This window comes from Eutrigla gurnardus, assembly GCF_963514095.1.
Source record: "Eutrigla gurnardus genome assembly, chromosome: 14".
Taxonomy (NCBI): domain Eukaryota; kingdom Metazoa; phylum Chordata; class Actinopteri; order Perciformes; family Triglidae; genus Eutrigla; species Eutrigla gurnardus.
This window is the reverse complement of record NC_139937.1, coordinates 8126752-8153229: the sequence shown is the minus strand read 5'-3', so window position 1 is coordinate 8153229 and position 26478 is coordinate 8126752. Positions and strand designations below refer to the sequence as shown.

The window sequence follows — 26478 nt, the reverse complement described above, 5'->3', positions numbered from 1 at the left end:
GTTTGCTTTTGATGATTAAACCCTCGCAAACCCACAAAATGGACCTGCAAACAAGATTGAAGATTTCCATCAATGAGCGACCGTTTACTCTAGGTCAAATTTCATTGCTTTTTTCTGTGGCACGTTTGAAATTAATGAAACCTAAACCTCTCATAACAGCGTAGCGTGCTGCCAGATGCTGTTTATTGTGAGTTTGACATCACATTTGTTTGTTCTACAAAGCTTTCAGGGGATTTTAAATTTTGGCCTGCAGCACAGGAGAATTTTTTTTTTTTTTTTTTTTTGTCGTTTTGCATGTGGCGCTGTGTCGGCGCCTTTGCAGGTTTTGCATATGTTCATGTACAGATGTGTATCAGGACAGAAAAAGATCATACGAGCTACTAAACACTGGAGCCACTATCTCTCCTCGTGCTCTGCGTGTGTGATTGTTTGTGTGTGCGTGAGAAAGAGGGAGAGATCCTACGTGAGGTGTGTTTGTAAGATGTGTTGTGTCTTTGTGTGTAAAGTAGGCGTTCAAGGCAGTTAACGTACACACAAACGTGTGTGTGTGTGTGTGTGTGTGCACATGTAGTCTTCTTCATGCCACCATTTAATGTGATATCATCCAGTATTTATTTCTAACACAGCACAACCTGCACTCCCCAATGTACCTTAAATAGGCAACTACTTTGTTCTCACTATATCTGACGTAGTGTTGTTGTGTTTATCCATCATTCAGTTAGTCAGTCAGTCAGTCATCTGGCCGGCCATGCAAGCATCTATTTAGCCAACAAATGAGTCAGACAGCCAACCACAACAGTCCCAACTGTCAGCATGCAGCCAATAAATCAATCTGCACCCTTCCAGTTCGCCGGGCCCCCGCGACCCAGACACTTACTGTGTCTGTAAGTAATTCTATGTTAAAAGGGACACTCTGCAATTCAGGGCTCAAAACATTGTTTTGGCTTCCAAGTCCAGCGGTAAAGGCGCCTCCTGCACCTGCGTGCTCTTCCTGTTCTCCTGCATGCTTCTGACTCATGTGGCTGCATTCTGTCTGCTGCTGAAACACACTTTTCGTTTGGGTCCTTGCCTGGGATGATGTCAGTGGAACAGACTGGACAACTTAATGCATGTTATGTTGCACCGCAGTCTCACAGCAATTTGTGAAACAGTCATGAAATTTAAGACTAATGATTCGCGTACAGGGACGCAAATTTTCCACTTGTTCTAGTTGCTCTAAACTTTAAAACAAACATATTTCAATCGGAAGTCTTATTCGTGTCACTCAGGAGATCATTATGCTACAAAACAAATGTTAGGTTTGGGCAACGAAACCACTTAGTCAGGTTTAGGAAGAGAATCATGGTTGAGCTTAAAATAACTAGTAACTAGTATGCGGTATATCATACTATAATTAGGTTTAGGCAACAATACGAACGTGAGGTTCACTTTGGGACGTGCATTGTGGGACATCGGAGTGGTGGTTGAAAGTCCTGTGTTATTGGACTCATCCGCCTCCCCACCCAGCGTGAACAGTCTTTCTCAATATTTAATACTACATCACCAGCTGTGCTCATTGCATCACATATGTGGTGCGTTTAATTAATGTGGAAAAGGATCCTATTTGACTTTCCATTGTCATGTTCTCGTGCTGAGTGATACGAAAAAATTTCATTAATTAGAAATAGCATTTCGTAACTATTTCACAAACTCCCCCAAGGCTGGGTTGTGTGTTGTCAGTCAGTTTGTTTTTGTCCAGTTTCAAAATGTAAAACAGCAGTGAAGAAGTGAGGTTCAGTGGAGCACAACAATGCAACTGAGGAGTCCTGTCTGTCCAAGCAGCCAATCAGACAGCTAGCCAGCCTGCATGTCAACAAGCCGTCCTCCTAATCCAGCCGCTAATCCCCATTATCTCCCTCTGTGGTTATCTAGCATCTACGCTGCCTTTATCTTTACACCTCTTCTCCTTCACTCTCTGTTGTGGCCGTTGGCATTAGCTGCACCAACTTCCCTAAACCTGGCTGCAGGTTTACACGTAGACAGGAGAAGCTACAGAGAGGCCACTTGGCCAAACCGACTCAAACACTGGAGAAAGGGTGAGGAAGTGAGTGTGTGTGTGTGTGTGTGTGTGTGTGTGTGTGTGTGTGTGGGGGGGGGGGTACAGGATCAACAAACACAGCACAAACGTTTATTCAGAAACCAACGATTACCTTTGGAAGTTGCTTCCGCACACCTAACTTCCCTTTTTCCATCAACAGTAGCACTGATAGCAGAAGTGTGTGTGTGTGTGTGTGTGTGTAGGACGGAGTGATTATCAGATACAAAGAGCAGAAAGAGAGTATGCAAAAGAGATGCAGCGGTTAATGTCACAATCACACACTGATCTCCATCTTTAGTTTATTGTAACTGTGTGAGTCATGTTAACAACAGCAGGACAGATCTGATGCAAATTTCTGGAGTGAATCTGGAGTCATATGTTTCAACAACCGTTCCATTTATTTAGCTTAAACATATTTGCCGGTAAAAAACCCTTCATGTAAAAGCTTGCTTAAGTAAAACTACAGTGTTATCAGAAAAATGTTGATATAAAAAGTAAAAATGACATTAAAGCCTAGCTTTTTACACAGTAGTAAGTGGTTTAGTCCAGTGGCTCGCTGCCTATAAGGGTCACAATATAAATGTCGTCTTGCTACACAAATTTAACTGCATTTGTTTGAACTTTTGTGACTTCCTTGCTTTTTTGTAAAATATTCCATGATTTGACCTCTTTAGGGCTTAAACTGTCTTTTAAATGAATCCATGTGAGAAGTTTAAAAAGGAAAATCTATCCCTCGCTGGTGAAACTTAACAGAAGTTAGACATCTGTGTGACCAGGAGACCCGACCAGACACTGTTGTTTGTTTTTTGTTTTTTTGTGAGAAGTTGCTGGTTTCATATTTTCCAGTGCATCATGAGCTTATCATATTTGCTTTAATAGAAAAGATTAATCTGTTTAGTTATTAAATATACAATGTGGTGACTAGAAGCTGGACAATTTCCTTCTGTATTAGTTTCCAATGAGTCAGTCTCAATTCCTGGACTGAATGTAAAAATCCTTCTGGCTTCAGCAATCGACATTAGGGCTTCAATTAACGATCATAATCGGCAAATTATTTGAATCAATCAAAAATTACCCTACAATTGACCGAAGTCCATTAAATCCAGAAAACATAACATCTGTACAACAGCAGACTGACTGGCTTCGATTAATTGATCATACAATATTAAACTCCTGACCGAATTGCATATGTTAAACATGTGCTCAAGCTCATGAATAACTGAATTTATTATGAATAACTGTGATGATAGTCTGTGTGCAGCATGGTAGCGTGTTTCTCTCTGTCTATGTATGAGCGGGGAAAGACAGAGTCCATATTCACAGGACACACACACACACACACACACACACACGTATATATACACAAGAGCTGGAATCCCCCCTCAGACCACCTGTGTTCTACAGTTAACTGAAGCCATGTGCCTGGTGGATAAGCTGGTGTAGTGTGGTTTGGTCCCTTTGTGTCATGGCACTGACCTCGGGCTATGCAAACTCTGAGTCTACTCTTTCTTTGCATTTCCGTTTGCTTCACATTCATCGCTGCAGCCAATCTGTTCTGGAGGCGTTATAGAAATATTTCCACTAACAACAGAAAAGGAGGACATATTAACGGATCCAAAATGTAATTGTGATTCGCTGAATTTGGTCTGGTTGTTGTCGGATTGTAAGTCCTCGAATTCCTGGAACATTTTTATTATTTTTCAAACCTTTCATATCAAAACAAATGAAAATATATCTCCCTTTCCCATATTCTTTTTTATTGTGCATACACATTATGCTGCAGTATTTACTGTATTGTCAGTGCAATGCCTCTGAAGAAGAGTGTTTGGCTACAATTCATATTTATCCAATTGTTTTTTAGCCATGTGTGTAAAATCAATAAGCCTGTTATTGCCCCGTGTGTTCATGCTACTCTCTTTATAAGCTCATATGGAAGGCATGCATTCTCATTTCAAATCTATTTCTGTCAGGTGTCTAAACTCCAGTAATTATACTACTAAAGCCCGTCTGTCATGCAGCGCTCAAAGTGCCTGCTTCACCCAAAGCACTGGATATAATTGACAACAGACAGGTCATGGAGAAACAAAAACCCCTCAGAAGTCTTAAGAAAGCCCGTCTAGCCAAAGGCCTGGCGATATCTCTGGAATTATATCATTGAGTGTCAGAGATATTACACGTGCGCCCATAGTGACGGATAAACACACTGTGAAAAACTAACGTTGCTCACTAAAACATCATCTCACAGACAATAACATAGAACTTGCCTGTTAAACGCGATCCATCTCCTTGATCCAGGAAGGCCTTGTCTATCACGTACCCTTGTGCTGTTGTTTGTTTGATTCCAGAGGATAAAATCTGTTAAAATGCAAATATTCTCTATTATAAAACTGGTAGATATCATCTTTACGCTGCATAAACACAAGGTTTTATTTCAGCTCACTTCAAGTGGGATTTACTGGCATTTATCACATAAGAAAAGCGTATCAGATGAGGCCTGATTCCACCAGTATAATATATGGTGTTTTTATGAGTTTTATGAGAATTATTATTCAGAGGAAGGCAACAGGGAGCTTTTTCCAACAAGCAGCTTCGCACACAGCTCTCATCAGTTACAATCATTTACATAGCAGCTGCCCTGCCTTGCTCAGGGGCATCCTGCTCAGGCAGAACGTTATCATTACCTTCATCCATCCTTTCCCCTCCGTTGGCTGCGCTCCATGTAGGATATGCCTCTCGCTGAGCTTCACTCTGATGATGTCAACAGTGTAATTACGGCTGTCAGTGGCCCCGAACTGCTGTGTAATTTGGGTTTCCAGCGGTCGTCCGTGATGTCGTCAGATGGCCGCTTCTAAGGCGACAAGGAGGGTGAAAAGTTCAATATCTCTTTTAGCTGCTGATAGACGGATTCACGCACACCACAGGACATCTTCCCAATAAGTTAGTTCTCTGAAAAGTTGACAGTTTTTCTTTTTCCTTGGTAGCAGAGAGCTACTGTACGGGCAGGTTTGTAAAAGTGATGTGAAGTGTTTCATAGCTGGAAAACAGATAAGTTGAACTTGAGACACTGGACATTGTCCAGTTTTTCATCTAAAACATTTTATATGCATGTCAGATAGCCTTCAGATGTGGCTGGAATTGATTTGATTATAAAAGGCTTTGATTTCTTGTTCAGGTTTAAATTAGAAAGGAGAAAAGAGTGAATAACAGGCACCACTGGTATAATGCTGGACAAATGTAGTACAATTGTTAGATCGGATCATAAAGACGAGATCTCATACAACATCTCTGAGCATGAATATGCTATCGTTTTATTTACCCCCTGGATTGCTCTCAATGGCTTTGCACTGTACTGTATTCAATATTGTAGCTGGAGTGCAGCCAAACTACCGTGCTGTATGGAGGATATGAAAAGCAACAGAAACCTGAGGACTTCCACATGTGCTCGCGTTCATCGGCGCTCACGACTGAAGATTGACTGCCAGTAAACTCGATCCGAATCGAACCCAAGTAACCGTACCTGTCAGCCCCTCCGCCCTTTCGGAATTGATTGGATGTGGTCACTCGGCTTAATAGTGTGTATATACACTTCTTAATTTGAGAAGCAAGACTATGATTATGGGTTGGATTCCCGCTGGGGCCACCCATACTACAAACAAACAGATGCAGCCGTGGTACTGCTCAGCGAGTCGCCGCGGATGAAAGCCTTCCACCAAATGTTTTGCTCAGAGCTCCATAGGTTTTTACCGGGAAAACCGCCGTGCTCGCCAGGCTGTTTGAAGCTTAGGTTTCTATTATGGTGCGTCAAACCCATTCATCTATTTTTACTATCTTTTTCAATGACCTCAATTGCAAAAGGAAACAGAAATAGAAGGACCTGCACATTTCTTTTCCGTTTCTGGTAAATGTATCATTTCAGGTTGCTAACTCCTTAAACATGAGTAATGCTCAAAACAGAAACATGTGTACAGTGTAATACATGGTTAAGTGAAAACATACATCTAGTTACACTTATACATGCAGAACAACACAATATATTCAGTAATACATGGCAGATGGGGAAGACGTGTCTGAATGCACACCGTCTCTTCCACAAACACACACATGAGGATTTCTGGCGAAAATATTTCTGTAACGAAATATTTTGTAATATAACAGTGAATAACAAATTTACATGTGCACACAAACACACACTGAAAATACCACTCTTTCCCTCTCATTTTTTTGAGTTAAGTTTCACACACACACTTACATATTGTTATATTGAGCTTTGTGGTTGCAAGTTTAAAGGTAAATGGGGAAAAGTACAAATACACACACGCAGGAAGGAGATCAATGGTGTGTCGCGGTAGATTGGCGAACAGAGTGGGAGAGTGTTTTGTATTCTGGTGGTGAATGGGGAAAGCCCAGTAACCTCCAACAGTTCTCTTTATGAACAGCAGCCAGGAGAGGAGACCGCAGAGCACAGACCAACACTGAGGAAGACAATAATTGGACATGAACGCCGACAAACATGCACACATGCAGCCTGCACGCGTGCACTCCTGCACGCACATGCATGGATGTTTGGTAGTTGTTTGTTGTATGGATTCATTCATTTCTGAAGATGCACACGCAAACGTGGTGGAAAGCAGAAAACCACATACAAGCAAACCCACAGACAACACGAGGACGACCTATTGTTAGGTTGTCCAAGCAGTGAGGATGTATCCCGGCCAACGGGAAAGTCCACAGAGCCAATGGCTGAGGGACTGCGGGGTGGAAGCAGCCAGATGTGTGACATCTGGTCTGCATGTGGCCTCAGCCAGCTGCATGGCTGCATGTCAAACATGCTCACCAACCGATATCTTGGATTTTAGGCCAAAAGCTTTTCGGTCCCTGCTCGAATGATGATGCATGGGCTTGTTTTTGAGGCAATAGTTACACATGTCCGTCTCTGAAGCCTCGCTAGCAGCCACCCACTTTACAGTGTGTCCATATGGATTCAGGGGGGGGGGGGGTGGTACATGGGTGTGGTGTGCTGTTGCTCCAGGGCGGTATTAAACTCTTGTACATCAGCGTTGAATCACGTCAGATGCTTTTCAGCAACAAAGCAGCCCATCTGACAGAGCTGCTGACAGGGGTAGGAGACTGCTGGTGAGGTCAGAGAACACAGGGCTGCACCATTATTGTCTGCAGTCCAGTGTCATACACTTTGGTTTTCATTTATTATGTGCAGAATCCTGGCATGACTGAAACATCAGAATTCTTTGGAAAATCGTTAAGAGTTTGAAAAGCAGTGCCAAAAATGCAATGAAACAAATGTGATCTCTTAATCAAACTGATAGTTTGGGTAAAATGATGCTCACAGCATTTAGCATCAGGATTTGAGGGCATGACAAAGGGAGGATATTTCCACAAAAACACAGGGATTAAAAATTGTTGAAAATGTTGAAAATGTTGCCCCTGTGAAGTAATCCCTATCAATGAAACTGCTGCAGAATGTTCTCCTCTAAGTCCCTGCAGCTCTCTATAAAGCACAGGAAATCACTTTAGCACTGTGTGTCCACCAGGAGCCTCAACTTTACAGCTCTGACCATTCTTTCAACTCTTCCTTACTGGAAATTTGGGGTTTTGGAGTGCTCCAAAATGTAGAAGTATTTGAACCTTAAGCCAAAGAGGAGCTGTGCACGAGATGGGTTTCATTAGAGATTTTGTCACAGCTGCGGACTCAGTATTAAACCCACCTTCTTTCTCTTGCAGCTCTTCACAGCTTCTCTTTCCTGGGCATTCCAGCAGCCGGCCGTACCGCCAAAATACCAGTACCGCGACCCTGTGACATCTGACCTCCTGCTGTGCGACCAGTGCCCTCCTGGCACGGCCGTGAAACGACACTGCACCGCTGACACACCCACCGAGTGCCAGGCCTGTCCTGAGAGGCATTTTGCTGAGAACTGGCACTGGGGGGATACGTGTCAATACTGCACTTCGGTATGTACCAGGCCAAAAGCTTTACCAAAGGTTCTCTTTGGTTTTTCTCTTAGTACCTACTCTGTAGTGTAGGAATTTGAGAAACACCAACATACAACCAAATCTGTGCTCATATCATGGTCAGGAATTCCACTAAAGTCCAATATTCCTTGGATGAGTTTGTCTACTCCTGGAGTATGCTGCTTGACTTTATGGTTTGTTTACATTTTGGAAAAGCAAAAAAAAAAAAAAAAGAAGAAAAGTCTTTACTTTAGCTGAATTTAAAGTTTCCATGTGCCCATTGCAGTAGTGATCGATGTTTCCCTCTTCACCGCTCTTGACAAATTATGTAATATGTATTGTTAACTCAAGGGGGACCCCTTGAGGTGTGTTTTCATGCCTATTCCAGTATGCATGTTAACAGCTGCTTATGAAGCAGCAGCACCGTTTCAATGGGTGTGACCGTGGTTTGTTGTGTTTAGGTGTGCAAAGAGAGGCAGCTTGTGAAGCAGCAATGCAACAGCACGCACGATCAGCTGTGTGAATGCGCTCCTGGCTTCTACCTAGTGGTCGAGTTCTGCATCACACACAGCACCTGCTCACCTGGCTTGGGAGTGACAGCATTAGGTAAGACTGAGATTAACATTAAGACTTGTGTTATTATTATGACTATAACGTAGTTTTACTGGCAGACTGCCTTCGTTTTCAGAAGATATTTAATAAAGAAAACGGTCGGTTATTTTGCCGGTTTCCCGCCTCTCCGGTCAGCGTGTTAATTAGATTTGTGTCCTTACTTAAACCAGAGGAAATTGGGAATTCAGAGTTCAATGAATAAACATCCTATTGCCTCAATGTTATCACTTAAACCTAAGAACTCCAGTAGGTATGTGTTTCCAGTGCCACTGTATATCTTATCTCTGCTTTTCTTCTCTTCTCGTGCTTTAGTCTGTCCACTGTCTCACTGTCTTTATGTCATCTTCTTCTGATTCTATGAATCACATCTGTTCCAGATGCAGGTGTCTCTCTTCACAAAGAAACTTTTCTTTTAAACCTCTGATTCTGACTCATTCTCAGAACTGCACTCACTATCTGTCCGCCTATCATTCACACACCGACACAGGTGCAAACACAGAGTTTGATTTGAACCTGAATTCATTTATTCGTGGGCCATCGTGCAGCTTTTATGTACTGCTTTTGATTTCAAGCTTTACGTCCTCATATCATGTACAGAACCTTAGCTGTAATTACAACACATTGTTTATAATTTAATTAGTTTTATGAGTGAGGGAATCTTTAACTACTTATTCATGCGAGTTCCATTAACATTTCAATATTCTCTCCTTCTTCTACCCCTTGACTATACCCTACCTGGTTATATTAGATCATACATTGTGGCTATTACCAGAGATAATACTAAATTGCTCATATGTTCGACAGTATTGTCAACTTTAAAGACATCAATTTGAATACATAAAAATCTCATTCCTGTCTGCAGGAGTATCAGACAGCGTTCGTTTAAGTAACACTGACTTTCCTGCCCTTAAAACTTTAAATTGCACTCACATTACTCTATTATGACATATCTATCTCTACTCAGAGACATTTCCTGCAAAGTAGTTCATCACTTGTTCCCTTTCGTACATTCTTATGTATATTTGACATCATAATAAAAGAGGGAACACTAAAAGGGCAAAACCTTCCTCCGTATTCCTGAAGATGCTCTTCCTCTTTGAATTCACTGCAGCTTGTTAGGGCAATCTCTAATATTGTGGTTACCATGCAACTGTATCTGCTTAGTCATTGTGTAAAAATATTATACCTAGCTTGAGAAGATTTTTGTTCTAAGCTGCTGTTTGAGTCCCAACAAAAACTTAGAAAGTCCCTTCGGCACTCAAATCTATGCACTGGAGCCTATCATGCTCATCAATGAGAGAAGTTTTACTAAACGGACTGGAATTCCATCCGTGTCTCTCCAGAGAGAAAAACTGTCCCTCAAATTGACAGAAATATTTGGGGGTAACATTTTATCATACCTCCTCATTTTCCCCAGAATACAGCATCATCAAAATGCAGCTCATTGCCATGGTGGATATCTGACCTGCTGTTCCTTGCAGATTCCTTCCTTTGTGCGTCAGCAGTGATTGTTGGCCACTTAATGAGAGGTTGATGCTGAATTTTAACATTCCAGTGAACAGAATCTGATATTTCTCCTGGAACCACAGTACAAATTGGCGCTGCGCTTCTCATGACTTCATCTGAGACACATGACCAGAATCCAGCGGCTGCATAGATGAAACAACATTTTCCGTGGATTCTGGTTATCATCTGACACTCGTAGCGCTGACACAGCTATAAAGTCGAGACATTTTCCGTGGATTACAATCGGACCGAAAAGTCTAATGACGCTCTGCAGACATGACACAGCATTTCAGGGGATTCCCCACTTTGAAGTAGAAGGACAGACTTACATGGATTATGCAACACCTCAAGTTGTGAATGAGGCCTTTAAACTATACGGGATGTAAGAAACCCAGTGGTTCAGTCTCCCAACAACACACGCCTATCAGGACTCCATTCCTTTTAACCTCTCTCTCCTTTTCTGTTTCCAGTTGTGATTCTTTCATTTTGAGACGTTCTAGCTGCTTTATCTGTGTTTTTGGAAACTGATTCTGTCGGGATAGATTAGGAAACAGTGGTACAATAAATAACCAACAAAGTAATTATTATATTATATATTATTATTAATTAATGAAACAACACCAGAAATGTTTTCCTTCATGGTAGGACTGCAACAATCATTGTCATTATAAATCAATCTGGTGAGTCAAAAAAGATTGAGCAAATGTCAATAAATAGCTAGTTTTTTTTTTACTAGAATTGAAGCTTTATTTAACCAGGTAAGTCCCACTGGGGGTGGAAAGCTTTTCTCAAGGGAAACCTGGCCACGATACCAGCATCAAAAGTTGTAGACAAAATAAAGCCAGACTTAAAGAAAATTGTAATATCAAAATAAAGCTAAAAGTAGGCTTAGAACTAGGGCTGAGTCATTTACCATAGATTTTACAATAATCTTGAATTTGCTTAACTATTAAGTTTAAAATATCCTAAGGCAAAAAAGCAGCAACTCTTCATAATATAAAAATGAAGAATTTTTTTAATCTATGCATTTCTCGCCAACTCAGCAAATGAATATACATCATGGTGAAAGTAGAGCTAGTAGCACCTGTGCTTTAGATGACGTTATATCTCACGATCATGCATACTCTGCATTGACAGGAAATTCTGAGAAAAAAAAAAAACCAAAAGCTTAATGCCAGCATAGGAAACCATATCAGCGCTCGACTTGCACATTGTCGCACTGTACATGCTTCGTCATCAGCGGCGCAGGAAACATTAGCACGTCGCTGTATGCGTATCAGCTAGTGGTTTTCGTGTTTTAATACTAAACGGTGAAACCCTGACACGATAGAGGGAAACTAATCAAAAGGTCAAATCTGATATAGGAACACTTTGTTCTGCTCCCACGCACTTTCAGTTCTATGCACTACAGATAGAAATAAAAGAGGATGTGATTACAACACTAGTTCCACTACTTACACATCATTATATCTTCATACATGCTGCGTGTCATACAAGCGGACCCGAAGTTCCCACCGTTTACCGTCATCATGGTGTGGTTAGATGGTGTTATATAAAAAAAAAAAATGTCACTGCCAATGAGAACAAATATTTAAAATGTGAACCGATAAATGATTACATCATAACGGCGACCCACGAAGAGATGAAATCATCTCACAAAATAAAAATAAAGAGATTTTTATAGAATCTCTGATATAATTAGTCAACAAGGTGTAACATCATCTGGTAAAAAATACTCACATGCATTATGAAGTCATCGTGAGATTTTTATACATTTACATTTTTGTCAGTCACTCTGAAAAATCAGCTGACCGATGACATATCTCCCCATTCGAAACTAAGGAGGTGGTGGATGTGTAAGGTGGATATGAGTCATTCTCGGAATCGCAGTCATATGCACAGCCAGGTCGTCACATGACGTTGTGGTTCCTGGAAGCACATCCTCATGATGTCTTTGCTCAGCTGCACTTCATGAGAGAGGTCACATTCACATGCTGAGATTTGTCAAATTAAAGCTGTGAATCTTTTGAAATGAAAGGGCATAAAATCTGTCACCGTCATGTTTCCGTTCATAAAATGAACATGTGTCCGCGTGCGTGTCTCCTCCAGGTACACCGGTCAGTGACACCGCGTGCGAACCCTGTCCCGCTGGCCATTTCTCCAGCAGCGACTCCTCCCACGAGGCATGTCAGCCGCACAGAAACTGCTCTGACTTGGGCTTGAAGACAGTGAGATGGGGCACGTCCGCTTCAAACAGCGTCTGTGGCCCTCAGGACAAGACGGCGACGCTGGAGTGCTCTCAGCATCACACTTTGTGCCACACGGGTAAGACACTGGAGTGGAGTTCAACAATAGGAATTGTATGGCAGGTTTCAGAGTGGAATCAGGGGAGAGATTGTTTGCACGGTGTATACAGCGTGCATACACACACACACACACACACACACACATACACGCATGTGATGGTGTTTTTGAACTAACCTCAATTGTCAACAACTGAAAATCAGACAGAGCTGAATTATTTCAGACATGCAGTCATTTTCATTCCTGAATGTAGGGGATTTCCTCGGTCAGGTTGGTCGTCCGGATTCCATTCTCTTCTAAATTCTTGAAAACCGGCACCGGAGAGAGGAGTCAAAGCGAAGGGTTGCCTGGGATATTTATGCCACTACTGTCATAATGACCCCATGATGGATCAATTACTCCGTTCACCGTTACATTCCCAAACTACAACAGAGGAAGCCGAGTCGGGCGCAGAGAGACGCGAGACGAGCTGACGAGTCTTTTGTTGCTCAGACTTAAACTATGTCAGATGTTGCCAATTAATTTGACAGGGGAAGCCTCAAATATGACAGTGGATTCCCAGAGCCTGAGAAACCACACAGTCACTGAAGAGCACATACAGACCCTGGCACACTCATGCATACTGTGTACCACACTTCGAAGGAAACACACAAAGCTGTTGTCCCTCGGGGAGGGTGATGCTCTCCTCAAACATTCATTCACAAATTGTCTTCTTGCGGACTACACAACCACAAATTGTCCGCAGCAGATCCTGGAACAGTTTAGCAGGGTTTTTTTCTTTTTACAAAAAATGGGAAATTAAAAGCATTTGGGATTCCCAAAGCTGCTACGTGATTTTGAAGAAACCACCAGGACGTCAGTGTCAATTACAGAGCAAGTTGCGCTTAAATGATCCAGACATCAGAGAAACAACGTTAATATCCTCTTCACATTAAACTCAACCATACGACACTGACGTTGGTTTTTGCTAAATGGGTGTGTTTTTTATTTTATTTCCTGGTGCCCCTCACGGTTTGCAAGGCAATCAGAAACCATTTCCGCACGTATAAGAATACAGAAATGCTTCGTCATTTAAGACATATGAGAGTTAGAATTTCATGTCGGCAGTTTCACATCACGGCAGCCGTGACGGTTCTGCGTCATGTGAAAGCCCTGCCCTCGGCAATAATACATCTGTGAGGAAGACCCAGGAGCCACATGGTCAACCAATGTAAAGCACATCACGACGAAATAGTGTAGGTGTTCGTGTGACTCAGAAGCAAAGCAGCGCAGCATGTTTCAGTACCGCTCACCTCGACTCACGTCAGTTCAACATGCTGCTCTGGTTGCTTTGGTGCAGAGCACCACAGATGGGCTCAGTTTGTTGGACTGATGTCAGTGGTGGGTCTGTGCTGTCGACAGAAGGAGCAAATCCTTTTTCCTGTTGTGGTCAAATTACAAACCGACAGTCCGGACACACACACACACAAACACACACACACACACACACACACTCACACTCACACACATAATGCAATCAGAATGTCTAAATATCACCTGTGAACCATGAAAGAAACCTCTGTGAACAATACATTTTGAGTGACTTGGTCATCGGCCTAATTGTATAACGTGTTCACTTGGATGGAGATTTTTATTGTATGATGATGTCTTTCTCTTACAATTCATTCCAGATGTGACCCTGTGTGAGGAGGCCGTGTTCCAGTCTCTCTCCTCCCTCCGACTGTCCTCGGTGCCACTGGAGCGGCTGTTAGAGAGTCTTCCCGGGCAGAGGGTGGATCGCAAGAGCCTGGAGAGACTGAAGAAGGCCTGCTCTCCCCAGCAGCAGGTCCTCCAGCTGCTGAGGCTGTGGAGGGAGCAGAACAAAGACAAGGACAAGATGTATGGCATCATACAAGGTATGGAAAAATAGCTTTCGTTTGAGCCACTTCTAAGTAAGAGTCCTGGATTTGTGTATTAACAGTCGCACTCTCTTCCTCCAGGTGTGAACCACTGTGAGAGGAAAGTCTCCCGCTGCAACGGCCTAAAAAACATCACTCTAGATGACCTCCTAAAGGTCACCAACAGCCTGCCGGGTGTCAAAGTTCAGCAGGAGGACGTCCGGGCCGTGGTCTCTGCTTGCCTGCCCAGGCAGTACATCCTGCAGCTTCTTCACCTCTGGAAGACGGCAAACTACGACCTGGATCTAGCCAAAGGTCTGGCTCACAGTCTGAGGGTGCTGCGCGGCCAGGGGGCGCCACGCTATCTGCTGAAAGGCCTGAAGAAGATCAGTCGCATCATAGGAACCACCTCCGCGCACAAGATGTACGAGAAGATGTTTGTTAGTATGCTCCACGATGAGTCGTGTTTTAAGGCTCATAAGCCATTAAATGAATAGGAATATGTGCCATCTACAGCATAAACAGACACTAAAGCTTTGTCAGAGAAAAGGACACAAACGCATAAAGACACACGCTTAGTGAGGAGGGGGATAAATGTATGTGAAAGAGTAACAGACGTGGGTAAAATGATAATGTCAGGGTTTTTAAGATGTCATCAAATGATATCAAGCTATTCATATAGTGTCTAACTGTAAAACTAGGGCAACAAGGGAAGGTGGAATCTTCTTTGTCTCTCTGATTTTCTAGCAAAGCCCTCTGCCAAAATAAGGACGTTTTGATCATAACTTCACCCTCAGTCTACAGTATCTGTCTGCAGTGATGAATCTAGTACGCCTTAAAAGAAAGAAAGGAAAAAACTATCACACATCTGTGTACTCCAGGCAGGCCAGAACGAAAAAGAAAAAGAAAAAAAAAGAAAACACTTTTTGACCGGAGTCTGTGAAAAATGAAAAACTATTTAAGATGTAAATAACACTATTTTATGGGAGAAAGGCTGGCAGATGTCGTGTTTTTATTATTTTTGCTTTCTCGGTGATTGAGAGGAAGGATTTGGTTTCATAATGAAATACATGTATTTTCTACAGTTTTCCTTTGTTTGTGGGTTTGTTGTGGACTGCTGGCAAGTAAAGCTCATCTGATTTTTTTTAAATTGTCAGCTTTATGAATGTACAAAGGAGTGCAATTGTGTTCTATTTAAAAAATAATAATTTTACTTTCTGAGTATGTAAAGGCTTGTTTTTATTACTTTATGAGAAATACTGGATTCCAAATGCTGCAAGTTCATGGAGTGATATTTGTTTTATATTTTGTTTTATCACGTTTATTATTATTAAATGTATGATCTTTATTGTATATACCGTATGCCTGACTGTTCTTCTCTAAGCTTGTGTAACTTGTGAGCACTAATGTCAAATGATCTGATTAAAATCAGTTTGTAAAAAAAAATAAGCAACTGGATTTGACCAATGAGTGCAACAGTTTCATTTTTAACAGCTGCTCTTAATAAATGATATGATGACAGGGTTGCACCCAGGGAGTGGCCTTAGGAAAATAATCTGCCTGGTCAGATGCAGGAGCTTCTTTCTTTTGTAAGTAGCCTTTCATAGTTACAATTTAAAGAATGGAAGCTTTATGGTGTTATACTGTGTTGTGATTAGTAGTGTAGGTCTATTTTTATTTTTAACTTAAAATTTAAACCCAAAAGAAGACACTGTAATGTTAATAATTAAAGTGAATATGAATAGTGGAGATAGAAATGGTAAATTAATGCTACTTCAGCCACTTGACATCACATTGCTTCAGTTTGTAAACGTGTCTTTCATTCACACAAAATGCATATTATGAATCACACTTGTGTTGAGTCATTGGTGGGTGCGGTGCAGTATTTATGGTTATGTTAACGCCGTCTTAAAAGGTATCGTGAGGGACTTTTAACTGACTCACTGACTAATATGGATGCCTCTTTATGACCTAAATGACTGATAGTGATTCTTAATGCTTGACATGGTGAGAGCTCCGTGGACGGCAGCAGCAGTAGCTCCTCCTCTGGCCAGGAACACAGTCTGGCTTTGCCTGGAGCCAACACCGCCACCACGCTGCTGAAGGCTCAGGCCCTATGGCTGGACCAGCCGGAGGGAAGGGGGGCACAGGAGACCTAAGCCAGGACTGTGCGGGGCAAACTGTCAGACCTTGCTGCAGTAAAATGAGGTACTTTCTAAAGGGAATCTGGTGCTCGGAAACACTACTGCTTTTGTTTCTCCGAATCAACAGAAAATAAAAGTTATTCGCAGTAGTAAGTAAAGAAAATTCCATCCATGTCCAGTATCATATTTTCTATGGGTGAGGAAAGAAAGAGCTCAAAACCCAATTGTATGTCATGGATATGGATGGAAGTGCTGGCAGGCCTGATTTACTCTGAATCCTCCTCAGAGGAAACTTCAATCATCCAAATTTCTCCTTCTAGTTCTGAAACATCTTCTTACACTCTTTTTTTTTTTACCTGGGTTTGACCCACCACACACTCATCATTCATATGTTTACATCTCACTACCAACAGTATTACATTCGACTACCAATAAACACAGACCAAGTTGAGAAATGAAGCTAATTTTCTTCGATGGGAAAAGGGTTTTTTACAGAACCTTAATGTGAGGTATCATTTAGGCACCCGCAGTAAAACAAAACTCTACCCATTGCAGCGCTGTTTCCAAAGTAAGCAGTGTTGAGAATGGAAATTAATTATTGGCCTTTTGGATCTAAACTCCAAAGTCTACTTACTAGCTTTTCTGAGCATTCAACCACATCTTGCTCCAAAAGCTGGTAAGTAGACCTCTGAGTCCATAATGAACACGGACACCATTGTTTCTCAGTGTAACATACGAGATCACAGCATTATAATGGGTGCGCCAACTTTAGTCACTCACTTCCCCCTCAGAGCTGCCTACTGGACTCCAGCTGCTATTAAAGCATACGTTTTCAACGTGCTTCCTCACTTTAACTGCAACAACCTGCATCGTATTTTATACAACAGCTGTACGTGTTCTGTTGCTTATTGCATCTTTTATTACTGGTCTGATGTGATGTAATGGGACTTGATGAGTTCCATGAAAGGCACTAATAGAAAGTGTAACTATGTATTAAGGAAGTCACCAAATTGAATGTAAAAGAGAAATAAAGTGTGCCTTTCCTCAACTCAATTTGACCCTCAGCATGATTGTATTATGTGTCATATTCTGTGGAAACAGGAGCAGAGAGAGACTGGAAGAGACTTGTTTGACTTCCAGTATGTTCAAACAAAATCTTAACAATTGCTTAATCTGCCACTTTTTCATTTTTCATTGTATCCGTATTCTGTGACTCATTGATTCACCGTGACAGGAAATGTGACTTTTTGGCATGTTGAGATATTTGAGGTCATTTTTTAACAATCAGCTAGTGGAAATACACCAAAGAACATATTCTAGGTCTTTTTTTTTTAGTTAGATTTACCAAAAATGAACAGTTTCAAAAGAGCCATGAGCTTTAATTTGATCACAGAAACTATGTTAATTTCTTTAGATAAATACAGATTTCATGTACTGTACTATTAAACAACTAATTTTAAAAAGTTGTATAAGCTTTTAATTTATAAAAGCTTAATGTAGGCACTGGGAAATGAAGAATGTAGAATACACATTTGTGATATATGACAGAGGTATGTTAGGTTTTTAGATTTATTTTATCATCAATATCGTGCACAATATTAGTGGAAATGTCTTTTCCTCATCTAAAATCTGAGGATTCAAACATTTATTTTTAATCATATAAGATTTCATTGATCTTAAAAGAAAATATATTCAAGGTAAATGCAGACCTGACACTGATTTCAGGTGTCAATGAGTCTAGCGAGACAGAAAATATCATGAGAGACAACAAGGGGAATCATTGTAATTATATAGACTGACTATTAGAAACCTATGCCAGCAGATATTTGGGTGTCAAATTTGCCAAAATCTAAATAAATTACATTGAATGAGAAGCTGGAGATATCCTATACAGCCTGTATATGAGTAAAAAAAACTCAGACGCAGAGAAACTTTTAATTAGATACTTCCCAAAAGCTTTTTTTTTTTTTTATCACGTATGTCTAGCTTGCGTGTCAAAAATTCAAAATAACTGCAAGTGGAAGATATTTGACATTTGAAACCGATTTTACAACTCAATAAACCAAAACCGCACGCCCGCCCACGCAGGTTCCCTACTGTATAAAAAAGTCACTGATGCTACGGTCAAACACACTTCTGACAGAAGCGGTGACATGCACATCATCACAATGGTGAGTAGTCAACAGCCGTCTGATTCTATCCAGACAGACATGGTGATAAGTGATGCTTTAGACGATGTTATGGAGATTAGTAAAAAATTATCATCAGATGTGGAGGCACTAAAGAATTTGGACATGACTTTTTAAGGCTTTATGTAAATTGGTAAGCGGTCAAACTTTATTTTCACAAAGGAAAAATACCCATATATATGCATAATTTTTGTTTTAATGGTTTCCTTGATGATGGAGTAACACTGTATCACTCTCACCAGGGAGCTGTAGCAGATATCATAATGTATATTTGTCTAACAACCGTTGTTTGTGTTTTATCATAGAGAGACATAACAAGTCATTATTACTCTGAGGGGTTACAGGTTGGCTGCCTTATTGCTGCAGATCTGACATCTCCTTCATCTTACATCATCTTCTTCTCAGACAAACATGTATCAGATTATATGATGAGGCTAAGGAACGAATCTGATGTGATCTAACGTGTTGTATGACAGCAGTATCACTCTAAACGCAAAATATTCCTGGTTTTGATCATTTCTTATAATATTTGTACTGTATCCCTTTAGAAAAGAGGAAAAACGATAGTAATAAGTAGTAGTAATAATAAAAAGTACAACAATAAAATAATAATAATAAACATTACATGGCTGTATGAAAACACAGAGACTAAGCTTACTAACATGTCATGCTGCTCGTCTCCTCAGCTCATTTTACCGGTGCTGCTGCTGCTCTCTGCAGTGGAATCCACCCCCACCTTTGAGTACCAGGACTCCTCCGGGGAAACCCTCGTCTGTGACAAGTGTCCACCCGGCACGCACATGGCCGCGTACTGCACCGCCGCCACGCCCACCGTGTGCGCGCCTTGCAGAAGCCACCACTTCACCGAGTTGTGGAACTACCTGCCCAAGTGCCTCTACTGCCAGAACGTCTGCACCGAGAACCAGGATGTGGTGACGGAGTGCGCGGCGACCAGCGACCGCGTCTGCCGGTGCAAAGCAGGCTTCTACTCGATCAGCGACTTCTGCATGAGACACTCGGAGTGCGGGGCCGGGCAGGGTGTTAAAACCAAAGGTATTCAACAGGGGGAGTTAAAGATAGTTGCTCTATTGTTGATGGGAGATGAATGGAAGTGAAACTCTGACCCAAAACGCGTTGTTGTTTTCTTTTAGGAACGTCAGAAATGAACACTGTTTGTGAAACGTGTACCGGGGGCTACTTCTCCTCCTCATCCTCTGCGCTGAAGCCGTGCGTAAAACATCAGGAATGCGCAGGCGGACAAATTGCGCTCCTCAACGGCACAACCAGCCACGACACCATGTGTGGCTCCTGTGAGGATCTGGCCAACGGAGGTGTGTGTGTGTGTGTGTACTTGTACTCTGGTAAATGTTTGGAACGACACATGATAATCTGGAAACTCACGCGGTAAACATTTCTTTCTTTCTCAGGTGAGACGCTCAGGACATTCTTCTCAGGATTCTTCAGAATGCACAAAATACGCGGGACTAAATTGAGGAAGTTTATTGCCAGGTGAGTCTATAGGTTCGCCGCGTTTAATCTCTTTTCGACTCCTCCCTTCACTTTATATTCACTAATGAGCCACCGTCTCCCCCCTACAGCACCATGAATACGGAGGAGGCGACCCTCCCCAAACAGAGGGGTGCTCTCATGGATCATTTCAGAGCGTGGCTGGCGCACGCTCCAGAGGAGCAGCTGAAGAAACTGCTGAAGGCTGCACCGCTCCGCTGCATCACAGACAAGCTGGAGACGATACTCAATGCGATTCAGCAGCAGAGCCCAAACTGTAGTTTATTACTGTAAGATGTTTAGATGTAAACTGACAGCGTCCATGGCGCATTCAGCATAGCACAACCAATATACCTCTTTCTCTTATTTGGCTTTTTTGGCCATTTGACAACACGTATTGGACGTTTTTTTTTCATTTGCAAGGTCATTTGAGGCATGGATTGCCTCAAATTAAAGCTGTTAAAACAAAAGTATTTTGTATGTATCTTTAACTTAAGTCAGACTATTTAATTCAGATGAAGGAGGACAGGTGACTAAGCTTTACATGTATTAAATGCAAATACTGGATTGATAAAATGACATAGGGGAGCTATAACTGGAATACATGTTACCATGGAAATGTATGAATGTAAGTTTTGTACAATTTTGCGATATCAAAGTGCAGCTGAATAAAGTTTACCTCTTAACTGAGCATGTCTGTGATTTTACCAAATCACCACAAGGTGTCGCCATCTTCCCTTTTTTTAAATCTTTGGTCACTGCAAACAAACATTTGAACATGATTAATATATTGATATACTTTCTTCAAAACAAGCAACATGCAGTCTGTTTCTCTCTTGATTCGGCATAAACCATTAGAATATCTTCTCTTTGAGCGCATTTTAAAATAGATAGTTTAAAAAAAAAAAAAAAAATGTGTATTTGAAGATCCAGGAGGAGAAAGTTAACTTATTTCACAAAAAACACTCTTGCAATATTTGTTACTGCTAATTTCTGAAATATTCAAATAGTATTTGACCTATAGGTTAGCTATAGCAGGCCCGTATGTATCTCTAATGTGTTCTCTATATTATTATTTATCCATTTGTGCTTGGTAGATTATTCATGCACCCCCCTCATTAATATCGGGCTGACGCCGCCACCACCGCCCCCCTGCGCCACGCCACACACCGCCCCGGCATCGCATCGGCTCCCTGGCTGTCGCATCACCGAGCGGGGAGGGGCCCCGGTCTCCACTATTGGCTGCTCGGCTACTGTACCACCGACAGCTTTACGGTAAGGCCACGGCCACACAGACGACGTGCGTGAGCTGCGGTCGTTTCGTCTCCTAGAAGCGCAGACTCTGCCGGGTTTCAACATGATTTTGAGAAGACCATAGCGGGTTTTTCCCCTTAATCTTTCCCGGCATACAAACCTTGGCACCCCGTTCAAACCGAGAGGAGATGCACCCGGAGAAACGCGGATACATTGTCCGGACACCGCGGGAGGAGGAGAGGAGCATGTAACCGGGAGAAACGCACCGGCGGCGGCGGCACCACCTGACACTATCCCTCCCTCTCACTCACTCTCCCCGTTTCTTGTGTTGACTGAACTCTTCTCGTTGTTTTTTTTGGATATTATCTTCAGCAAAAATGAGCGAAGAAGTATCGGAGGTCCCCAAAGAGCTTCTGGGTAAGAATGGATGATGTGTAGCCACGCGTCGGGACGGAACAATCACGGATGCTGCCTCGATCATGTGCATGTGCTCCTCGGGGACTTTAATTAAGGACAAATACATTTCATTCATACAACAGGGCCATGGTGTGGCCGAGGCAGAATAGTAACGCAGTCATCTGCTGTGGTGTTGCGAGTGTCCAGCGTTCCCTACAGCAGCAGTTCTGTTGTCATTACAGTGATTAATGGTCAAACATGCGTCTGCACGCGCTATTAACAGGCTGTTAATGATAATAATAATCTCCTTGAAAGGAGACTGTAAAGGCTTTAGCTGCAGTGAAGCCTGACGCTATGTACACACTGTGAGGTGCCCTGCTGATGCAGTGTGGACTACAGCCTATATTTGGAAGAAAAGCTGGAGAGGTCAGATGCGAGTTGCCAGACTGTTTCTCCCTCACTGACCTGGGTCCACTCTCACACATATCTGGCCTGGAGTTTTGGACCCAGCCGGTGAAGTCTGCCATGCTTCTTGTGCTATATTTGTACTGACTGTGGACATATACCTTTAACAGTCCTCCAGCATGTTTGGCTCAAGCTCAGGGTCTCTTTGTTTGGCAAAGTAGCTCAGTTTTTAACACCTTGGTGCAATGTTGGACAAGCACACACACACACACACACACACACACACGCCCACATGCACACACACACAAAGCTACAATGTCCTTTTGGCTCGGGTTATTCCTATAAATACTGCAGAGCGTAGATGAGGCTTCAAGGTAAATGCTGGGTCATGTAATCACTTGGTCAGGCATGCGTTTATTCACCGACTCACAGACTGTTTTCGGCTTATTCTACTCTATTAAAGCATCTGTGCTACCATTAATCTTCTTACACTCTCACACAACCATCATACGTTTGTTTCTGTGTTGTGTTGTCTGGCCTCGTTTGAGCTCTAACAACGTGAGCAGGAGCAGATGCTAGAAGATAAAAGTCTGTTCCTTTTGTCAGTTTGATGTGGGGATTTAACCTCTTATTGTTAACGTGTACATACCATAGTACGTACGTATGTATAAAGATTTAGCTGCCCCCCCTTAGGTAACTTAAAGGTTGTTAAATCGTCTTATTCCTCTCCGTTTGACAGCATCACATGCTGTATGATCTGTATCAGCTCATTCCAGCTCTTCATTGAAGCCACATGATGTTTACAACGAGCAAAATATTCAAACCAAAGGCTCGATATGTATTTTATGGCTGCACCTCTGCATCAAAATAGACATTCTCTCTCCGCTAATGATATTATGTGCTCCCAAGGCTTAGCTTAGTTTGTACTCAGTCATATTATATAATATCCATTTATTGAATGCTGGCATACCTACTGAGTGGTATTATATCGTTGGACAGCTGTGGTTCGTTTACATACCTCTGCTTTCACGCTAATGTTGATGAGCGGTGTTCACCATTCTAACCAGCTGAGCCAACCGAGACCGCCGGCCTCGTGGTCGCTGCTGTTGTCAATTTATCGTTACCAACTACATCATTGATTTTGCGGTTGTTTGTTACAAACAGAGATGTCATAGAATTCTCAATGATTTCATCAGTCCAGTGGATTCGCTTTAAAAGGCATCTTTGACGATGGTAATCTATACAAATATGAAGAGTATCCTTTAGTGCATTTCTATTCTGACATCCTACGGTACAATGAGACATTTGATTTTCACAGATATCATCCGTTTCAACTTGTGTCCGTTCGCAGTGACTCACTCCAAATTGGTCTCTAATAACACGTCAAACAAGAAAACCTGTTTAAACACAGTGTTTTTCTGATTCTGTTAGAAACACAGGTTCTCACTCCATCTCCAGTCATCCCCCACTTTTCAAGAGTCTTCCTCATTCTGGCTGACTCATTTTCCCAACGCTGCACACTTAACAGAAGGAATGTGGATCGTCATGATCCTAATGCCACGCGGTGTTGTCGTCTGGATGAGTTTATAACCACTCATTGTTTGAAACATTCACTGGTGCCGGTGATTCAGAGTCATACGCGATCCCACTTGGCATCCATGTTTTCAGTGAGATGCTGCAGACGAGTTACAGAACCAACAACATGCACACATTCAGAAACTGCAGTGTTTGTGTCCCAACTAAAAATATAGTTTATGGAAGGAGAAGACAAAGGAGAGAAACAGACACCAAACTAGTTTGAATGAAGTCTGGGAAACATTTCCATCCTGGCATAAATAATAATAATAAATTCAGCCGATACAAACAGTCTGGTCTTCATCTCTGTGATCCTGTCGGCCGTCATTCAACTTAACTTGCTCGTGACAACAAAACAACAACAAATGTTAGCTGCTGTATTTCTATTTTTATTTGCTTGATTGTTGATAGATAATGAAAGACACATTTTTTTCTGGTTTCTAATCACTTCTCTGTGTTATTATTAGTTTGACTATTATTTATATGATCGTACAGCAAACAAGTAAATGTTTGCCGCAAGCAACTCTTTAGAGTGAAAGAGCTCATCTGTGACATCATCAACACACACATCTGCATGGCTGCGGGTCAATGAATGTGAGACTCACTTCATGGGCTTGTAAATTGTTTGTCGGAGCCTTTTACAAGGCCAGAGGTCCCCCAGTTCCCCACCTTCCACACGAGCCCCGACTGACATGAACTGTAGCGTGACCGCGTGCCCGTGCCTTGACTGCCTCATTTGAACCACAGAGCAGCTAGCTAGCAAAAGGTCCACTCCTGTCACAGCTTTAATGAATGAGCAGAACAACTGAATTACTAGAAAAATGATAAATGAGAGTCTGCGGGGAGATGTTTTCGTCTGGAATCAAAACCGGCCATGTTCATTAAAACATACTAGGTTTGGTTTTGTGTCGAGATATCTCTGACTTATTGGGTGTCTGCGGCTTTTAGTAGGAAATGGTGCACGTTTTCCATGGAGTTTAGTTAGTATGGCTGGCAGGTGAATCACTTTGCCATTTCCCTAATTATTAATTTCACTTTGATGTGATGACGGGTTGTGGAAGCGAGGAGGAGGCACACATGGCAGCGCAGATGTACACCCACAGACCCGCGGTCTGTCTCAGGCACGTGGGCACAGACGAGATCAGTACGGAGACGCAGATGACCCAGATCTGCTCTCTGAACCAGTTTCCTGACAGGGGAGGTGACGGCTAGGTGTAAACAATCAATCCCAACAGCCGAACACACTCAGCCCTTTGCTCTGTGTGTAAGTATTGATATATTTAGAGATTAATTAAACATTATATTGTCCAATAACTAAGTTTAGGACCAAATACCTGCAAACTTAATGACATTCCAACCAGCTACAGTTGCTTATTTTTTGTGTTAATGCTAATTAGTAAATGTCAGCATGATAACTTTGTTGTTGTGAACATGTTAGCATGCTAGCATTTAGCTCAAAACACCATCACCTCACAGAGCTGCTAGCATGGCTTTCACCAGACGAAATGTATTTCTTCTTATTTTTGGTATTTTTGTCATGCAATTCTATAAACGAAAGTTAATAACTATTAACAGAACTAGTTAATTCACTGTTGATCAAACTCATATTTTCAGCACAGTAGCATTGTATCTCTATATTATAGATAAGAACGTATGTGAGGTCGTTTTTGTCGATTATGAAAAGTTCATATCACGATTATCCCAGCCAACATAATTGCTATTCACAATAGTATCATGATAATCATGAAAATGTGCTTAAAACTCTTAAAATGCCACTAAAACAGACTGGAATAATGACATTGAGTTTATTTATTTATTTTTTTGTATAAATCAGGCTCTATTTTTTCACTTCTCTACCATGATAGTGAGCCAGACATCTTGCTCAAGTCACTTTTGACAATATTTACGATCATCCTGATAATGGAAATGCTATACTATCGATCATTCCGAGTGTTTTTTTTTTTTATTCCAAAGTGCAATTAAAATCCTATATCGTCATCCCCATCCCCAGTGAGGACATGCACACTGCTAGTTCAGTATTTTCTATGTGTGCACATTTGATGTCAGAATTACTGGTGACGGTTTCACATTTCACCGCAAATGTGCCTCGATCTGACAAAAGGAACCAGTCCTCAGAAGAGGGATTCATGATGCACAAACTGGAAAAAAAAAGATGATTTCCACCCTTGATGTGTTACAACGTATACATTTTTCATCAATGTTCTTTTCTGATCAGTGGATATGGAGAATTATTCTCCCCCCTATGGCAAAAATGCACTAATCTGAGCTCTGCTGTAGAAGGCAATATGTTGAAAATCTGACTCAGATCAGGTTTGCGATACGATTTTGTGTGAAACCGCCTACAAAAGTTTTTTTGTAACCTCTTATTTCCTCTCTCATCTTCTCTGCACAGAGAGCGTGAGGGATGCAGTGGGGAGGAAGGTGAAGCTGTCGCTAAGGAGGAGAGTCAAACTGGAGATCAAAGCAGACAAGACGGAGAACAGAGTATTGGTGAGTGAACTCCTGCTGCTTTCCAGCTACTTCTTCATTAAGGGGAGCACAATCTCTGCCTGTCCTTTTCTCCCACGTTACTCTGCTCTCGTATGTACAGATTTCATTTGAGAACATCAAACCCTCCCTGTTTTCATCTCTCCTTGTAAGACGTT

General features: G+C 41.8%; 4 protein-coding genes across 6 annotated transcripts in view; all 4 read left to right on the top strand.

The window, feature by feature from the left end:
• The window catches only part of LOC311023896 (tumor necrosis factor receptor superfamily member 11B-like), a 214375-nt gene extending 198569 nt beyond the window's left edge, over positions 1 to 15806 (top strand). For both annotated transcript variants that reach the window (XM_084026005.1, XM_084026004.1), the window contains 5 exons: positions 7817 to 8044; positions 8506 to 8650; positions 12272 to 12487; positions 14137 to 14361; positions 14446 to 15806. In XM_084026005.1, coding sequence (XP_083882131.1) covers positions 7817 to 8044; positions 8506 to 8650; positions 12272 to 12487; positions 14137 to 14361; positions 14446 to 14840 — 1209 coding nt within the window. In that variant the 3' untranslated portion in view covers positions 14841 to 15806. The remainder of the gene's footprint in view (positions 1 to 7816; positions 8045 to 8505; positions 8651 to 12271; positions 12488 to 14136; positions 14362 to 14445) is intronic.
• Positions 1 to 26478, top strand: part of LOC311023899 (secretagogin-like) — a 168193-nt gene that overhangs the window by 74461 nt on the left and 67254 nt on the right. The gene's annotated exons all lie outside the window — the stretch shown is intronic.
• Positions 18572 to 20873, top strand: LOC311024275 (tumor necrosis factor receptor superfamily member 6B-like). The gene is made up of 5 exons (XM_084026601.1): positions 18572 to 18658; positions 19363 to 19729; positions 19828 to 20007; positions 20104 to 20185; positions 20275 to 20873. Exons 1-5 carry the CDS (start codon positions 18641 to 18643, stop codon positions 20474 to 20476), a joined length of 849 nt encoding a protein of 282 aa, XP_083882727.1. The 5' UTR covers positions 18572 to 18640; the 3' UTR covers positions 20477 to 20873.
• The window catches only part of LOC311024580 (F-actin-uncapping protein LRRC16A-like), a 61404-nt gene continuing 56426 nt past the window's right edge, over positions 21501 to 26478 (top strand). The window contains exons 1-2 of one of the 2 annotated variants that reach the window (XM_084027043.1): positions 21501 to 21853; positions 26226 to 26323. In XM_084027043.1, the coding sequence (XP_083883169.1) occupies positions 21814 to 21853; positions 26226 to 26323 (138 nt within the window). In that variant the 5' untranslated portion in view covers positions 21501 to 21813. The remainder of the gene's footprint in view (positions 21854 to 26225; positions 26324 to 26478) is intronic. The other variant, XM_084027044.1, reaches the window with a different exon arrangement.